Source organism: Sus scrofa, chromosome 6 (genome assembly GCF_000003025.6).
Source record: "Sus scrofa isolate TJ Tabasco breed Duroc chromosome 6, Sscrofa11.1, whole genome shotgun sequence".
Classification (NCBI taxonomy): Eukaryota; Metazoa; Chordata; class Mammalia; order Artiodactyla; family Suidae; genus Sus; species Sus scrofa.
Window position 1 is genome coordinate 164,097,840 of NC_010448.4, and position 16,555 is coordinate 164,114,394.

Below are 16,555 nucleotides of genomic sequence, written 5' to 3' on the forward strand. Positions count from 1 at the left end.
GTTCAATCCCTGGAAACTGAAATCCCACATCCAGCTGCTGCACGCTGCAGCCAAAAAAGAAAAAGAAAAAAATCTTCCCCTAAATCCTCTATTCTCTCTTCTCTGCTGAGTGTAGAAGATCCAGCACCGGATGCCAGGAGCCTAGAACTGGGGGCCACAAGCCCCAGTGGGTCCATGATAGAATTTGTTATGTGGGAGCTCCATCATTTTGGACAAGAAAAATTTGTATCTTTCTTTTTACAAACTTCCAAACTGAGATGCAGTATTTTATTCAATTACAAGAGAGGCAACAAACCATGATGGTGCTTCCTGTTTCTGTAACTGCACCATCCATAGAAATCGAAGGCCTGGAGTTCCCGTCGTGGCGCAGTGGTTAACGAATCTGACTAGGAACCATGAGGTTACGGGTTCGGTCCCTGCCCTTGCTCAGTGGGTTAACCATCCTGCGTTGCCGTGAGCTGTGGTGTAGGTTGCAGACGCGGCTCGGATCCTGCGTTGCTGTGCCTCTGGCATAGGCTGGTGGCTGCAGCTCCGATTTGACCCCTAGCCTGGGAATCTCCATGTGCCGCGGGAGCGGCCCAAGAAATAGCAAAAAGACAAAAAAAATAAAAAAATAAAAGAAATCGCAGGCCTTTTTCTACATCATGCTGAGTGGCTGCAGAAATATCAGAAGGTCGTTTGTGCTGAAAACATGTTAAAATCATCCTGTTAATCTCCTTGCTGTTCTTTAACTTATTATTATATCAAAAAATGTGTTCTATTGGGGTTTTTTGTTTTGTTTTGTTTTGTTTTGCCTTTTTAGGGCCGCACCCTCAGCATATGGAAGTTCCTAGACTAGGGCTCGAAAAGGAGCTGTAGCTGCCAGCCTACACCACAGCCACAGCAACTCAGGATCGGAGCCACGTCTACAATGCACACCTCAGCTCATGGCAACGTCGGATCCCCAACCCACTGAGTCCAGGCCAGGGATCGAACTTGCATCTTCATGGATACTAGTTGGGTTCATTACCGCTGAGCCACGATGGGAACTTCAAATGTATTGTGTCGTTTATCACACATGCTATTATACCACAAAATGTTTTATTTTATATTTTGATACTTGAATCTCAATATGAATGGTTTCTTTTGTAGTCCTGTGATTTGGTTTTTATGCATGGAAAAATCTTTATTCTTGGGGATCCACTGGCTTTACCAGTCTGCCCAGGGGGATCCAGGACACAAAAAGATAAGAACCCCTCCCCCAGAGAATGACAGAGGCCCAAGAGGGAAGGCCCTGAGTCTCCGAATGACTCCCCCTGCCCACGACCACCACCACGGATCAACATTCGGATTATGAGATAAATGAAAAATAACCTGCATTTGTTAAACAACTAAGATGTTGAGAACCTTTAATAGTACAGAGGGGGAGTTCCCGTTGTGGTGCAGCGGAAATGAATCAACTGGGAACCATGAGGTTGCGGGTTCGATCCCTGGCCTCGCTCAGTGGGTTAAGGATCATGAGCTGTGATGTAAGTTGCAGACACGGCTCAGATCCCGCATTGCTGTGGCTGTGGCGTAGGCCAGCAGCTGTAGCCCTGATTCAACTCCTAGCCTAGGAACCTCCATATGCCATGGGTGAGGCCCTAAAAAGACAAAAAAATAATAATAATAATACATAAGGGAATTCTCATGATTCCAGGAGTACAGGGTAGGCTTCTTGGCTGAAGTTGACATTGGACTTGCGCTTAGCTCTCCTAAAGGCGCTTGTTCATGAAGGATGGAATGTCCTGGACGCCCTCCCCTCACACCCAAAAGTCTATGGTCAACATGCTCCCAAACCTTCAAGGCTCAGCTCAAATGCCACCTCCTGCAGGAAGTCTCCCAGGCCTCCTCCTCCTCCCCCCGAAACTGGAAGCCCTCAGCGCCAGCAACATCAGAAGGAAGCTGGATAGATTCTCTTCCTGCCCCCGACCCTACTCCCACCCCTACAGGGGGCCTAGTCCGGGGATGTCCAGCCACTGTACGGCCAACAAATGTTTGCTGCATGGGAGGCAGATGAGTGGTCTGGGAACTATCTGTTTGATTCAGCTCTATTGCCTCCTAACTGGGTCCAGATCCACTCAGTGTGCTCATGCTTAAGGGAGATGGGGTGGGAAGTGGGTGCACTAGTACTCTCCCGCACTGGGGCCTCAGGTTCCCGGCTTTTTTCTTTTTTTTTCTTTTGGTCTTTTTATGGCCACACCCGCGGCATATGGAGGTTCCCAGCCTAGGAGTCAAATCAGAGCTGTAGCCGCTGACCTACACCACAGCCACAGCAACGCTGGATCCTTAACCCCCTGAGTAAGGCCAGGGATCAAACCTGCGTCCTCAGATTCGCTTCCACCGAGCCACGATGGGAACGCCTCGGGTTCCCTTCTTTTGAGATTATTTCTGCTCAGTCTGAATTTCCAGCCAATACATGTTGCCCTCTAGTTGCTGCCATTTGGGCGGCCGGATGCGCCTAAGCGTCAAAACCAGAGGATTTTCTCTTGCGGGTTTCAGCTAAGCCAGCCTGTCCCGCAGCCTCGAAAGTCACTCCTTTGCCCACCCCCTTCCTCTCCCACCCTGTGCCCACCCTCTACAGGCACTTGAAGCTTCTGCCCCCGGGCAGGGAGCACTCATCTCTGTGCAGCTCTGGAAGCCAGTCCCGCTCCCTGGGCAGCAGCCACACCACGGAGAGTGGGCTGGCAGCTGGCAGGGAAGCTGGCTCTCTGGTCTCTGGTCTCCTCCTTCAGAGGGTGTCTGCCAGCCCACGCCCCTTCTGCAAAGGAGAGGAACTGAGTTTGAGTCCTTGCCGCCTCTCTCCCTTCAGGTTATCTTGCTACACCGGGGCCCAGAGGCCCCGAGACGCTGCCCTGGGTACTGCTGTGCCCACACCCTCTCCTACCACTCAGGGTACCAGAGACCCTTGTTGCTCTGTTGAGATGCAAACTACTGCAAGGCCACACATTCTCAGAGCACTTCCACACACAGGCGTGGAATGACGCATTCCCTATGTGCCAGGCCCTGTGTCATGGGCTGGGAACAGATGATGCCTTGGATTCAACTCCTGCCCTCAAGAAGCTCCCAGTCTGGTAAGGGGAGGTGGAACAGTGGGCAGGATATTCCACAATAAGTTCTTTAAAAGCACCAGCGGGTGTAGGATAACACCAGGCTTGGGGGTGAACCATGTGAGCTGGGAGTGAACCAACTAGAAAAGAGAAGGAATAATGAAATTCATGGACCACAGAATCATTGGCTCTCGGGCTTATCAAAGGGTAGACTCATAGACCCATGGAATCATTCTCTTAATGAACAACTATTTATCGTGCCAGATGCCATGCTTGGTAAAGAGTCTCGGAATCGAAGAGATCTCATATCCCAAAGGCAGCCTGTCTTCCATACCCTGCTCTGGAGGGGCAGACTGCCTCTTCCAATGCCAAGGAAGTGAGGAAAAGGGGTCTGAAGATGCCCTGAGTGTCCGAAAGAAGGGTGACTCCCTCCTGTTGGTACTGAAGGAACTCTCTGGGATGGAGCCTGGCACACTGGGAGGGGACCCTGGCTCCCTGCAGACACAGTGACTGGTAGCCCAATGGTCAGAGTTCTGTTGACTGCAGTCAGAGAGTCAAGCAGGATGGAATTCGGAATGATGGCCCCTCTGCCCAAAGGTTCCAGCCCACCAGAGTGGGGCAGCGACTCCCCTCCTCAATTGCATCCTCTCGTCTGCTCTCCCGAAGCCCCGGGTACCCATCCTTCAGAGCCCCTGTTACCGATTTTAATCAGATGCCCCCTTGTGAGCTGCTTCCCCTCCTCCCCTGGATCACCGTCACCATAAGGCCGGGGACCACGACCCTCTCCTCAGGCACAAAGTGGGTCGTAAGAGACGTGTTGAAATTAATTGAGACGGATGGGTGGATATGGACAGACATTTCGGCAGATGAGGGGTGGCCTGGTGATTAGCTCATTGCATTTCGAAGAGAGCAAGAGTGGGCCCAAGAGAGGCTGGAGCTGTCCCAAGATAGAGCTGCCAGTGTGTATAGGGAAGTGGGGTGCCTCCTGGCCTGTTGCTGGGGAGGGAGTACAGACACAGGAAGGCATAGCCCCGGCCCCCAAGATGCCCCAGCCTCCGTGGAATCAGTTTCCTTTAGGAACCCTCCCGCCCCCACTTTTGACCACCTTCTGGGACTCGACGGATGTCCCTGAATCGGCTGATAACACCAGAAGGGAGAGGGATGGAGCCGCGACCGTTGTGGGGGTCGGGGGAGGTGTTTCCGTGCCAGAACTGGGGGACCTACGAGGACTGGGACACCTGAGCACCTAATCTGTGCGGAAAACCCTTGCAAGGGAGAGCTCGGAGCCAACCCAAGCACATGCCCGTTAGCACGTTAACACGGATCGGCCCGGGTCAGTGCAGGGTCACGCCTGTTAGCGCAGGGTCAGGCCCGCTCAGAGCGAGGTCGTCCGGGTGAGCGCAGGGTCGTCCCTTTTAGCGCTAGATAGGCCTGCTTTAGAGCAAGAGCGTCCGGGTTTGCAGATCAGCCTCTCCCGGCGGGTCAGAACGGGTGGGGCGGGGTCACCTCGGAGAGCGGTGGGAAAGCTCCAGGTACTTTGAGGCCAGTGGCGCCCCCAGGCGGCTGGGCCTCGTCGGCGCTCGGGATCCGGGTCGGGGAGGGTTTCGGGAACCCAGCTCCTCGCCCGACTGGAAGTGCTTCTGCTTCCCAACGGCCTCTGCACGCAGCTTTGGCGCAGTCTTTGTGCTGCCAGCGTGCGGCTGGGTGCGCCAGCGCGGCTGAGCGCGAGAATCCTAGATGCTGGAGGAGAGCGGACGAGTCTCGGGGCCCCAGCTCCGGGGGAAGCGACGACGGAGCCCGGCCCTTCCTCTCAGGCCCCTCCCCAGCGCCTTGGGTCTCTGTCTGCAAAACACGCACTCCGCCAGCGGCCCACGGCCCAGCCCCCTCCCACCCCCATCGCACCCCCGGCTTGGGGACTTCCAGCTGCATCCCCGCATAGTATGAAGTTCTCAAGTTGGGCCTGGATCAGGACATCGTGAGACGAGGCAGAGCACAGCCTCGGCCCCCGCCGGCTTTGGAATTGTTCCTCCAACATCGCCACTTACACAGGTTCCAGCTCAACCAGCCCTTCACCCCACCCCTCCCTAAACAGGAAAACACTCCCCCAGGGTTTCCCAGAAAGAGGAGCCGATGTCTCTGGATGAACAGAGAGCAGAGAAGAGAGCTGGGGAAGAGGTTCCGGGTCACATTGGGCCCCAGCCTCCTACCCCATCCCACCCTATCTGGGTGCCAGGGCTGAGATGCAGTGGGCGGGGCTGGGAGCTCAGCGGGCTGCCAGGTGGACTGCCAGGAGGTGACTCATCTTCACACTCACCCACACTCCCCACTGTCCACAAAGGAGACAAGTTTTTGCAGAATCAGGGGACCACGACCTTCACGGAGACCTGGCCACCTCTGTGGCCCTGGCAGGGGAGGAAACATCACAAGATCCAGGCCGCAGGTCTTTTCCAGGAAGGAGGGAGCTAAGCCCCCCACTCTCCTGCCCCTCTATGCAGTGGAAGCCCTGAGGTGGCCACCGGAGTCCCAGCACAACCTGTGGCAGACCAGCTCTGTCCCATCCTGCACCCTTGCTGCAGGGGGAGGGCTGAAGGAGGAACTGAGTGAAGCCACTGCACCCAGACCCGGAGCTAACATAGTCCAGCTCATTTCTCAGAAGGAGACCACTGAGCCTCCCTGAGGGCAGGAAGGGCTGGCCCAAGGCCACAGAGCATCAGCACCCTGGCAAGAATGGGGAATCCTCTCCCTCCTCCCCTTCTCTGCCCCAGTATTAGTGACTCATATTCAGGATAGGTGCTAAAATGAAGAGCATGAAGGAGGGGAAAGAGGCATCAAAAATCTTACCTTTCGGGGGTCAGTGTAACTTCGAACTCCCATGCATACGTGCCCCCCGCCCCAACACACACGCACTGGCCTGCGGCCCACCGACACCCCTCAGAGCCCCGAAGCTGGGCCAGCACATCCATCCTGATCCAGGAAAGAATGGCTCCAGCCAAGGGAGCCTTGGGCCTAGAGGCCCCAGATTTTCTACATTTATTCTCTGCCCTCTGAAAGGTCTAGAGCCTGATGAGGCAGGGGAAGGAAGGCTCCGAGTAGCCAGGTGGGCGGACTAGCTGACAGATTCTCCCACAGACTCATAGAAGCAGGGAGGGAGGGGATGGTGCTGCCTAGGGAAACGGAAGGGAAAGAGGCAATTTACCGGCAAACTCTGACCATGCCCCCTCCCCAATCCCTTCCTCACAGCCACGCTGGTACCCAAAATTCTGATCAGTCTGAGGCTGGGGGGAGGATTCGGCTGCTCATCCAGCCTGGGAACCCAGAGTAGGGTGAAGCACAGGATGCTCTGGCTCGCCCACTCCTCCCTGCTGCCACCAGCACCTCATTCTCCTAAGGGCAACCAATGTCATGCCCTGATTTATCAGGATCATTTGCTGCTCTCCCACACCTTGATCCCGACTTTCCTCCTGTCCTGCCTCTGAGAAGGAAGGATAATTTAGAAGGAGACTTTAACCAGACAACACTTGAGATTTCCCTAGAGCACCAGAGGAGACGCTGGGGTTTTAGTTCCCTCAAAATATCCATCCAAATACTTTAATTATCAAGGCTGATGCACAGAGGCTACAAGCTCCAACTTTTTTTTTTTTTTCTTTTTTGCTTCCCAGGGCCACACCTGCGACACATGGAGGTTCCCAGGCCAGGGTGGAATCGGAGATACAGCTGCCAGCCAATGCCACAGCCACAGCAACATTAGATCCAAGCCGGGTCTTCGATCCACACCACAGTCCACGGCCACGCCCGATTCCCAATCCACTGAGCGAGGCCAGGGATCGAACCTGCAACCCCGTGGTTCCCAATCGGATTCATTTCTGTGGCACCACAACGGGAACTCCCAGGCTCCAACTTTACATCTGGCATCCTGCTGAACAACTTCAGGCAAACCCCATCCTCACCCCTCCTCTAGACCTGCTCCTCCATCCATCCAATGTTAGCCCTGTAAACCTCGCAAGCTCCGGTGGTATCTCCTTGCTGCAGGAGGAGAGATTCCTGGGAACAGAAGGGAGGACTCCAAAGCCCCAGGATCACTGACCAAGTCCCTCTGTGCAGGCTGGAGACGGGGCCGAGTGTCTCACAGCACCTGGCAGGAGAGCAGGTCAGAGGCCAGACAATGGAGCCACTTGGCTACTCTGGAATAACCTTGATCCATCCATCTGAAGGGGGCTAACGGGACTGGGCACCAGGAGGACAGGGAAGAAGTAGGAGCTTTGGCAGGAGGCTGACCTCTGCCACTCCTGGTCCAGTCGGGGAGCCTCTCAGCACCTTCACTGGGTGTTCCGCACGCCCAGCTTCATCTGCAAGGAGGAAGGAAGTAGGGAGAAGGGGGACAGGTCCAATCTTTGCTAGAAGAATAAGGGAAGAGGCTCAGAACTCAGGCCTCCTCCCCTCACCCCTGCAGAGACCCATGCCTAACCCTTCCGCCCCAGTCCTTCGCACCCACATCTCCCCAGCCTCGGCCTCAGCCCAAGGAGGGGGGACCACGCCCTCAGACTCACATTGGCGCAGTCACAGATATGCATGCTAGCACACACAAGGAGTCCTCTTCAAGCAGTCACCCACACACACTACCATGTGTTTCCTCTCACACACCAAACATAAACACGGTCACAGATCCCAGATGCCCGAAGCGCACACACGATACCTGGAACCACCACCATGAAGCGGGTATCTACCAACCTTAACCCTTACAATACCAATTTTTTTAACCTCACATACAGAGACAACCACTTCTTTTGCCTTTTCTTCAGGTCTCGACCACCTGACTTAGAGTGCATCTACTGACGATGGGCAGATGTTTACTGCCTGTACCGCCAGTGCAGTGCCCAGCACACAGTAGGTGTTAAGAAATACATGTGGAAGGAAAGAGCTAGAGAGTTAAAGAGATGTCCGGGGCTGGAGGCAAATTAACTCGCCTGTCTTTGATCCTTACCAGGTACCTCCTCAAACTGAGCCCTGATGCTGGCCTCACACTCTTCAGATGGTCGACAGGGGGAGAAGGGATCGGGTAAGCAGATCAGAGGCCGGAGCCCCGCCTGGGACGCATCTGAACCCGGAAGCTGCCTCGCAGTCCGTGCGCCCTCTCTTTGCTGTTCGCAACACTCGCGGGTTTGCACAAGGCCCTCAGAACGGTCCTCCGACCCTCTAGTCTGCGTGGAGCGAGGCTGGCTGGGGCTGCTGGGTCGTTGGGAACCAGGCGCCAAGCCAGCCCACCAGCGTCTCCAGCCCTGGGATCCAACTCCTTGTACTGGGAGTCCAGATTCTTGGACCCACTCCCCAGCTCCGCAACGGTTCTGCTGTGCAATCTTGGCCAGGCAGAAAGTGGACCCACATAGTCCTCCGGACTTTCTAGGCTCCGGCCATCTGGGCCCAAGGCTAATTTAAGCAATAACATCACCAGCTGCCCTCTCGGACGGGTATGACATGAGGGGAAGCAAGAACTAGCCCCAAAAGATTGGACATTTGCATGGAACTCGCAGCTCAGCCCTGAACTCACTGGGCCTTGAGAGGCCAGAGGGAAAGCGTGGACTAAGGTTTGGGTGGGATGGGGGGAGGGGAGATAGTCACCCCACACCGTCTGGACCCGGCACATCAACATCTGAATGAGATGGGGCAGTTAGTCTAGGAGTCCTAACACCTGCTGGGGAAGGGGGCACTAAGCGAGGCCCCTCCGCAAATGGAAATGCATTGGCTTGCACAATAAACCCCACTTCTGTACCCTCAGTGCCCCCCCACCTCGCCACACACACACACACACACACACACACACACACACAGTTTGGCAATGTCCACACATCATTTGAAATACGCTTTTCATGGCCGCGCTAATTATTAGGAATCGAAGGGACTGATTTAAAGATCTTATTCCCCCGATAATTCACCCTTTCCAGTTCCTACGATCCGTGCAACCGCAATTCCAAAGATAATTCTGCCTGCGTAGACAGAAACGCCCCTGAGGTGAGACTATCTTAAGACGTTTTTCCAACTTTGGAGGAACCGAGCACAGCCCTCCAAGATCCCGGCTTCCCAAGACAAAACGTTCAGGACCCCTGAAGCTGCAGCCGTGCGCAACTCCCCAGCCGCCCGCGCGTGCGGGGCCTGATGCTTACCCCTCGCGAGCCGCGCATCTCCGAAGAGCTGGGCGGGAAGGGGGCGGGTACAGGTTGAAGTCCGGGACCCTGTCAACACCCTTCTGGAGGACGACACTGCGGCGAGGAGGCTCGCGTGGCCGGAAGGGGGGCACCCGGTGCAGACCCCTGCCGCGTGGAGAAAAGCAAAGGCGCGGACTAGGAGCGACTTCCGCTCTGAGTCCGTGTGGAGCGAAATGAGAGAGCTCCGCAGACATCCGGGACTCAAAGCAGGTAGCCGAGCGAGGGTTGCAAACATCCCCGAGGGTGCTGGCGCCCAGTCCGGCGCAGGGGTGCAGGCACAAAGGAGAACGCCTTCCTCCCGCAGCAGTCCTAAGTCTCCGGGCTCCCGAGCCGCTGCAGCCTCGGGCCGCACAGCTCCTCCGCTAGGAAAGGAGGCGGCGCCCGCTCCGCCCCGCGCCGCGCCCACTAGCTCGCGGAAAAATTCGTTCCCGAAACCAGAGCTGGGAACCTCGGTCCTCCCTTCAGCTTTCTATGTTGGTACGTGTCTGTGCCGACCTTAGAGAACAGAATGATTCCGCTCCAAAACTCCAATGAGCATTTGGTTTGCTCTCAGAGACCCTGGTAGACGAAACACTTAGAAGGCTGAATTATCGTGTACGACCTCTGCCCACTCTTAGTTCTCTGTCACAGTGTCTCCAGAAATCTCAAAGCGCCAGCCCCAAGGTCAAATATGAGCTGGGTCTCAGCATCCCGGATGCTGGATGCTTTGCCAGGGCCTAAGCCACACAATCTTTTGAACCACGCATCGGAATAATTTAAGCGCAAACCCAAACTCGCCTCTCTTCTGTTTGGCGGGATGAGCAAGGTTTGCCTTAAACTCCGAATCGGGTCCATAAAGACCCTATGCGAGCTGCCTCCTCCCACTGCCCCCTAAGCTTGAAATCTTAAGAGGCACGCTCCACACTCAAAATCTTTCCCCCCTTTTTCGCGCAGAGTCCCGCGTTTAAACGGCGTCGGCGCCTTTCTTCGCCTGACCTTCTGCGGAGGAAAACCCGACTGTTCCGTCATTGTCTGGTATCCGACCGGCCCCACCCCCGCCCTAATCAGTGTCACAAAACGCCCCTTTCAACAGATTCCAAACCCTCTTCACCCAGGCTCACCGAGCCTTCAACTTCATTAAGTGCGCGCTACGGCGGCGCTGGAGGAGGCGAAGTTTAAATAAACCGGAGCGGAGAGGGAGGAGGGGTGGGTTGCTAGTTGAACGGGAGAGAGAGAAAAGTGTTTTTGAAAAGGGGAAAAAAGTCATCAGGGGAAAAGCGCTTTGTAACCACGAAGACGCGCCCGCTGTGGCGAGAACAAATTGGATATGGAGGGGAAGTGTCCGCCCCCACCTCAGCTCCCGCTCCTGGGTGGTCCGGGGAGCCCCAGGAGAAAGAAAGATGGGGAGGAATAGGCGGTGAAAAGAATTAACCGCTTTAATTGGGCTGAAGAGAGAAGTGGGGAGAGGCTCACCGATGTGCCTCGATCACCAAAACCAATACTCATCGGTAAAATAAAATAAAATAAAATAAGAAAATAAAAAGTCTGCCCTTCGCCTTGGCTTAAAGACGTCTGTCAGAGTTTTGAGAATCGAGGCTGTTCTCAGCCTTAGAAAGTAAATTTGCAAGATGCGGAAATTCTGCCTGGAGACACCCCCTCCCCCTCCTTGTGGCCTCGGGCCTCTCGGCGCCAGATGAAAAGGAATGAAATTGAACGAAATTGAACGAAATGAAGTGAAATTGACCAGTGAAATTCGCCAATTTTCTTCTTCTTTAAACTGCCCGCTCTCAGCAGCACTCTCTGAACCCCCAAGCCGATTTCTTAGCATTTTTTTCTCTCACCTCGAGAGACGAAGGTGTGCCCTGGATATTTTCTTATTATTGCCCCGGATTGTTGAAGCCTGTCGGGGCAGAGGCTCAGCTGTCTCCACCCAGGCAGCCAGGGAGCCGACAGGAGCCGCTGCAGAAGGGATGGCCTGTTTCTCCTCCCAAGAGGCCGGCGTCCCTCCTAGGTAAAACGACTTAAAAACTGAACACCCACCCTTCTGCACCCAGAGGGTAGGAGGGAGCCACTTAAGAGCCCTCCTGGTCTGGGGGTGGGGGTGTGGGAAGCCAGAGGACTCTGCCATAGAACCCAACAATCCCCTCAGCCTTCTCCTTGGCCCCTCTACAGTCCAGGTGCCAGGTGGGTCCTCCCCAGGTCTTAATTAACAGGTTCACAGCCCAGGCAACCTAAAAGGGTTCTGAATCCCACCCCCTTTGTCCCCTGCCTTCAGAGTGTGGATATCTCAGCAATGCTTTCCTCAGCAATGCTTCTTCAAATCAGCGGCTTCCTTTTGGCCCCTAGTCCTCAGCTAGAATTATATCTGGCCCAGATGGGGCCTCCTTGACCCCATGGGGAAACTGGGGTCTGAACCATTGGTCTGGGACCCTTGGTTCCCTACAAAGCCCTTGGAAGGCTGCATCTCACTCTTCCCCAATGCTCTTATTTCTACCTTTTCTGGATACAGACCTTCCGACACATACATGCACACCAAGTAAAACGTGTAGACAAATTCACACACACACACACACACACACACACACACACGCACTTCACAAAGACACAGTGAAAAATGCACTGCTTCTCCTGGAAGTAGCAGCTGTGGACATATCTCATCAATCTATACCATCAGGCGTGGATTCCGGCTGACTTAATTTTTTCTCTTCTAGAAGAGGAACAAATTGTTGTCTTTTACTTGAAGATCCAACCTAATGTTTGGGAGTGACACAGTTATGGCAAAGGAGATCATGTAAGCTATACGGGGTTTACTGAGGGCAAACACATGGTCATGCTCAAACGGCCAACCTTCCTCAAGTGAAAAGAAATGAAATCAAATTCAGCAACAGAAGTCAGCGAAGCAGGCAGCTAGGGGCCATTATCCCAGTAGCAGGAGACATTCCCCTCTTCTTAGGCTGCATGTGACCCTACTGCTCCTGACCTATCGGATACAATTGGGAGAAGGTGGCTCCTTGCCTTCGGTCTCACTCCATTCCCAGTCTCTCGACACGATGGAGGAGAGGGCACCTCACCTCTGGCCCAGGGGCTGCATTTAACATTTGTGCCTTGAAGCTTGTCTCTCCTCAGTTGGGGAAGGGGGTGAGAGACTCAGGAGTCCCAACCCATCTTCCTCAGCCCTGGTGTATTCGTCTCACCCTGATCCTGATTCGGATCCTCTTCATACAGGGTGCTCCGTGCTCGGCCTCTCCCTTCTTTCCCACCGTTGCCAATGCCTGAGAATGTGGCTAAAGCAGCCGTATGGCTTCTCTCCCTGTCTGCTTCTCTCAGATTTTCTGCATCCGCTTCCCTGACCCTTTCTTCTTCCTTCTCTGTCTCTCTGTCACTTGTCTCCCACCGCTCACCCCCAGCACGTGTCTATTTTCTGGGAAGGCTGAATGGCCTTTCACTGCATCTCCCTATTTCTTTTTTTCTCCTGTGACCTCAGTTGAATGTTCAGAGAAAAGAGCTAAGTAACCATTTTCGATTCACCCAAAATCTCAACTCTCCCGCAATACACGTGCAGGTCTGGCCACTGGGAGCTCCGACTGGGCCCAGGGCTTCCGGAAGACTCCAGCCAGCCCAATGGCTTTGTACTCAGGCGATAGGTTCTGGCTCTAGGGAGCCTGGCTCAAGGGATGGGGAGGTTTACCTTAACAGAGCAAGGTGCATGGACCCTCTCCCTTAGCTCATAATGTACCTCTAAGCTTCTCGGGCTGGAGGAGAGAAGGGTTTTCACAGTCCCCAATTCAGGCTTTTCTCTCTGACGGTTCCATGTGCCAGGAATGAGGGGAGAGGGGAACGCACAGAAGGCCCTGCAATGGCCAGAGAGAAACCTCTCTCCTCTTACGAACACAGAAAGAGACAGTGACAGAGAATCGAAAACACGTGTTCACAGATACACAGAGACAAAAACACAGATACCCTGAAATACATCTGATCGCCCCCCCAAAAAGAGGACCAAAAGTAAGACTACATGACAACTCAGGCAAACACAAACACTAGCTCCATAAAAGCCCCACATACAGAAGCACAGAGAGGCTTACAGAATATGCAACAGTAAACACCATCACTCGAATCGTCCTGAACAGGTATGATGTCCAAAAGCTCAAGGTACCCAGGCCTGTCCAGGCCACACGACCATCTAAACTGGAAGGAAATGAGAATCCCCAGATGCATCTGAAACAAAACCTCTCTGTGGAAGCCCAGGCAGAAACCTTCCTAGGACTAGAGCGAAAATGAAAGTGCTTGGAGGGGGGTCACAGGATTCCCAGAATCCTGGCCCCATTAACAGCCAAAGGCCAAGGCCACAGTGTCCCCTGTACCTGACAAGCCCAAGCCCTCCTCTGCCTGCCTGGGCTGCTCAGGGCCCTTCCTCACTCCACTCTGCCTAGGAGCTGGGGGGTATTCTGGGACAGAGGAGCGCATACAAGCAGACAGAGCTGGTGACTGCTGGAGTTCACGTACATTTATTCAATTGACACCGATGGGGACGTGGGGGAGACAGGTTTCTCTCTTCTTCCACACAAACCATCGGACGATTCCACAGTCTCCCCAAGCAGAGCAGTCTAAATCAATGCACACCCAGTGGACAGAGAACCCCCAGAGCAGCCCGCTGTACAGATATTTACACATAATTACAGGACCCCCTGCCACAGGATGTGCCCTGGGCCACCCCACCCCCACCTCTCCAGCCCCTGACCCAGACCCTCCTCTCCCACCCCAACCTCATTGACTTTTAGCTACAATAAATATCCCAGGGCCTGGGACACAGCAGACCGCGGAGAGGGCTGCTGGCCCTGGATGGCTGGACCCAGCCGGCCACCAGAAAGGGGTAAAGTTCCTTCCAAAGCACCCCAACACAAAAGAGGGAGGCTTTTCCTCAGTGGAGTGGGATCCCAGGATTGTGCACGGATGGTCGAGACCCCTCGCTTCAGCTCTCTGTTTAGCTTCGCCTGTGCAGACATTGCTTTAGGTTTCTGAGAACAAACTTCCTTGGAGAACGTCCAGGAAAAAAAAAAAAAGAGTTGAATTTTCCTTTTAAGCACAAAGCAGATACTAGGTGTCTTTAAATTAAAATATTGGACGATCAGGGCCTCAAAGTTGGGGAAGGAGAGAGGGAGAGGCAGCAAGGGAGACCTCTCCCCGGGCAGTTGGTGTTTGTGGCGGGATCTTCAAGGCCCCAGGCAGGCATCTCTCCAGAAAAGCCTTCTTCTGGGACCGCCGCGAGGCGCAGAGACTGAGAAAAAGCGAAGACTTCCCCCTCCCCCTTCTACGGCTCAAACGGCCTTAGGATCGTGGCCTCGTCGCACAGACCCAGGCCTCTCTCCCTGAGCGATGGAGTCCGCTTTGTCCCAACATCGGAGAGATTCTGAGCGTGGAGCCCGAAGTGCCAAGTCACGCGCGTTGGCCCAAGGTCTGGAGACTCTTCATAAATAGACTCCCTGAGTTCCGCTGGGACCGCAGGAGCTCCCGGGAGAGACGGAGGAGTGCGGGCTTAAGTGGCCCGGATCCCGACACGGTCAAAAGTGGCAGCCACTGAGGCCGGCGACTTTGCCGGCGAACGGGGGCCCTGAGGACAGGAGCGCGTCCCCGTGGTGCGAGAGGCGGATGTGGCCGGCCACTGGAGCCAGGGCCGGGGCAGTCAGCATGGCCAGGACCTGGGCTTGACCCCCAGGACCCGCCGCAGCCGAGAACGGCGATCCCGGAGAGCCCTCGCCTCCGCCCGGGGGTGCCGCCCCGCCGCCGCCGCCGTGGCCCATGATGTGGTCTATAGAGAAGGAAGGCCTCTGCCCGGCCCCAGCGCCCCCGCCGCCCGCGTCCGTCTTGAGCCCCTGGCGCAGGAGTGCGGTGCCTGCTGCGGGAGGGCTCAGGGACGCGGGGTAGAAGGCTTTGGTGCAGCCCAGCTCCGCGCCCAGGAAGGCCGGCAGGCCTGCGGGGCCCGGGCCCGACCCCGTACCTGGGGCAGGCGCGGGGGCCGGAGCCGACGCCGCGCCGGCGAACACGGAGGCCGTCGGAGGTCCGGGTGGAGGCGCCGCAGCCCGGCCCGGGGGCACCGACATCTGGCAAGGGGCGGCGGCGGCGAAAGCGAAGGGGTGCGGGTGCGGATGCGGGTGCGGGGTCGGGCCCGGCGGGGGTGCACTGTAGGCCGGGAGCGCCAGCCCGTAGCCGTAGCCGTAGGCGCCGTAAGCCGCGAAGCCCGGCAGGAAGGCGCCGGGGTCCCCCGCCGCCGCAGCCCCGCCGCGCAACAGCAGCTCCGAGTGAGGGTGCGCGTGTGGATGCGGCGGCGGCAGCGGCTGCCGCTTGAAGCGCTTGCGGCGCCGCAGGAAGCTGCCGTTGTCGAACATGTCGGCCGACTCCGGGTCGAGCGTCCAGTAGTTGCCCTTGCCCGGGTTGCCCGGCTCGCGGGGAATCTTGACGAAGCAGTCGTTGAGCGAAAGGTTGTGGCGGATGCTGTTCTGCCAGGCGGGGAATTTCTCCCGGTAGTAGGGGAAGCGGCCGCTGATGAACTCGCAGATCTCGCTCAGCGTCAGGCGCTTCTTGGGGCTCTGAAGGATGGCCATGGTGATGAGCGCGATGTACGAGTAGGGCGGCTTCACCAGCGGGCTCCGGGTCGCCGCGCCCCCCGACGGCGGGCCCGGCCCGGGCCCCGCCGCGCCCCGGGCTGCTGCCGCGACTGGCCCCGGGCTTCCCGCCGCGGCCGCCGCCCCTCGGGGCGCTAGAGCGCGGGGCTCGCCGTCCGAGCAGCCGCCGGACTCTTCCTCGTCCTCGGCGGCGTCCGCCTCGGCTTCCTCCGGGGGAGGCTCGGGGCGGTGGGGGAGCACGTCCCGGGGGGTGCGGGGCCCGGAGCGGGCAGGGAGCTCCCCCCCGCCGCTGCCGCCGCCGCCCACCACGTCTATGTCTGCGTCGGCCTCGGACAGCGCGGCCGGGGAGCTCTCGGAGGACATGATCTCGCAGCAGCAGCTGCCCAGGGTCATGATGCCGCTGCCGCCACCGCCGTTCTCCGGCTCCGCTCCGGCCACGGCTCGGGCGCCGCCGCGCTGCCTCTGGGACGAGTGTGTTTTGCGCGCGGGCGGGGAGGGGGCGGGGGACTGAGGCGGGCGGGGAGGGGTGTCCCCCGGCTCCGCAGCGCCCCCTCGTGGCCCACTCGGAGGCTCTCAACTCTCGGCGAGCCCCCGACCGGCCGCGCTCTCCGCGGCCCCGGGAGCCGGAACGGGGGGCCTCCGCCCGGGGCGCGGGCGGAAGGGGCTGGGGCCTCCCCTTACCCTACCA

General features: G+C 56.8%; 1 protein-coding gene across 1 annotated transcript; it reads right to left on the reverse strand.

Annotated features, from left to right (window-relative positions):
- On the reverse strand, nucleotides 14,671-16,352 carry FOXD2 (forkhead box D2). The gene has a single exon (XM_021096681.1). The coding sequence runs from the start codon at nucleotides 16,258-16,260 to the stop codon at nucleotides 14,806-14,808; it is 1,455 nt and encodes a 484-aa protein (XP_020952340.1). The 5' UTR covers nucleotides 16,261-16,352; the 3' UTR covers nucleotides 14,671-14,805.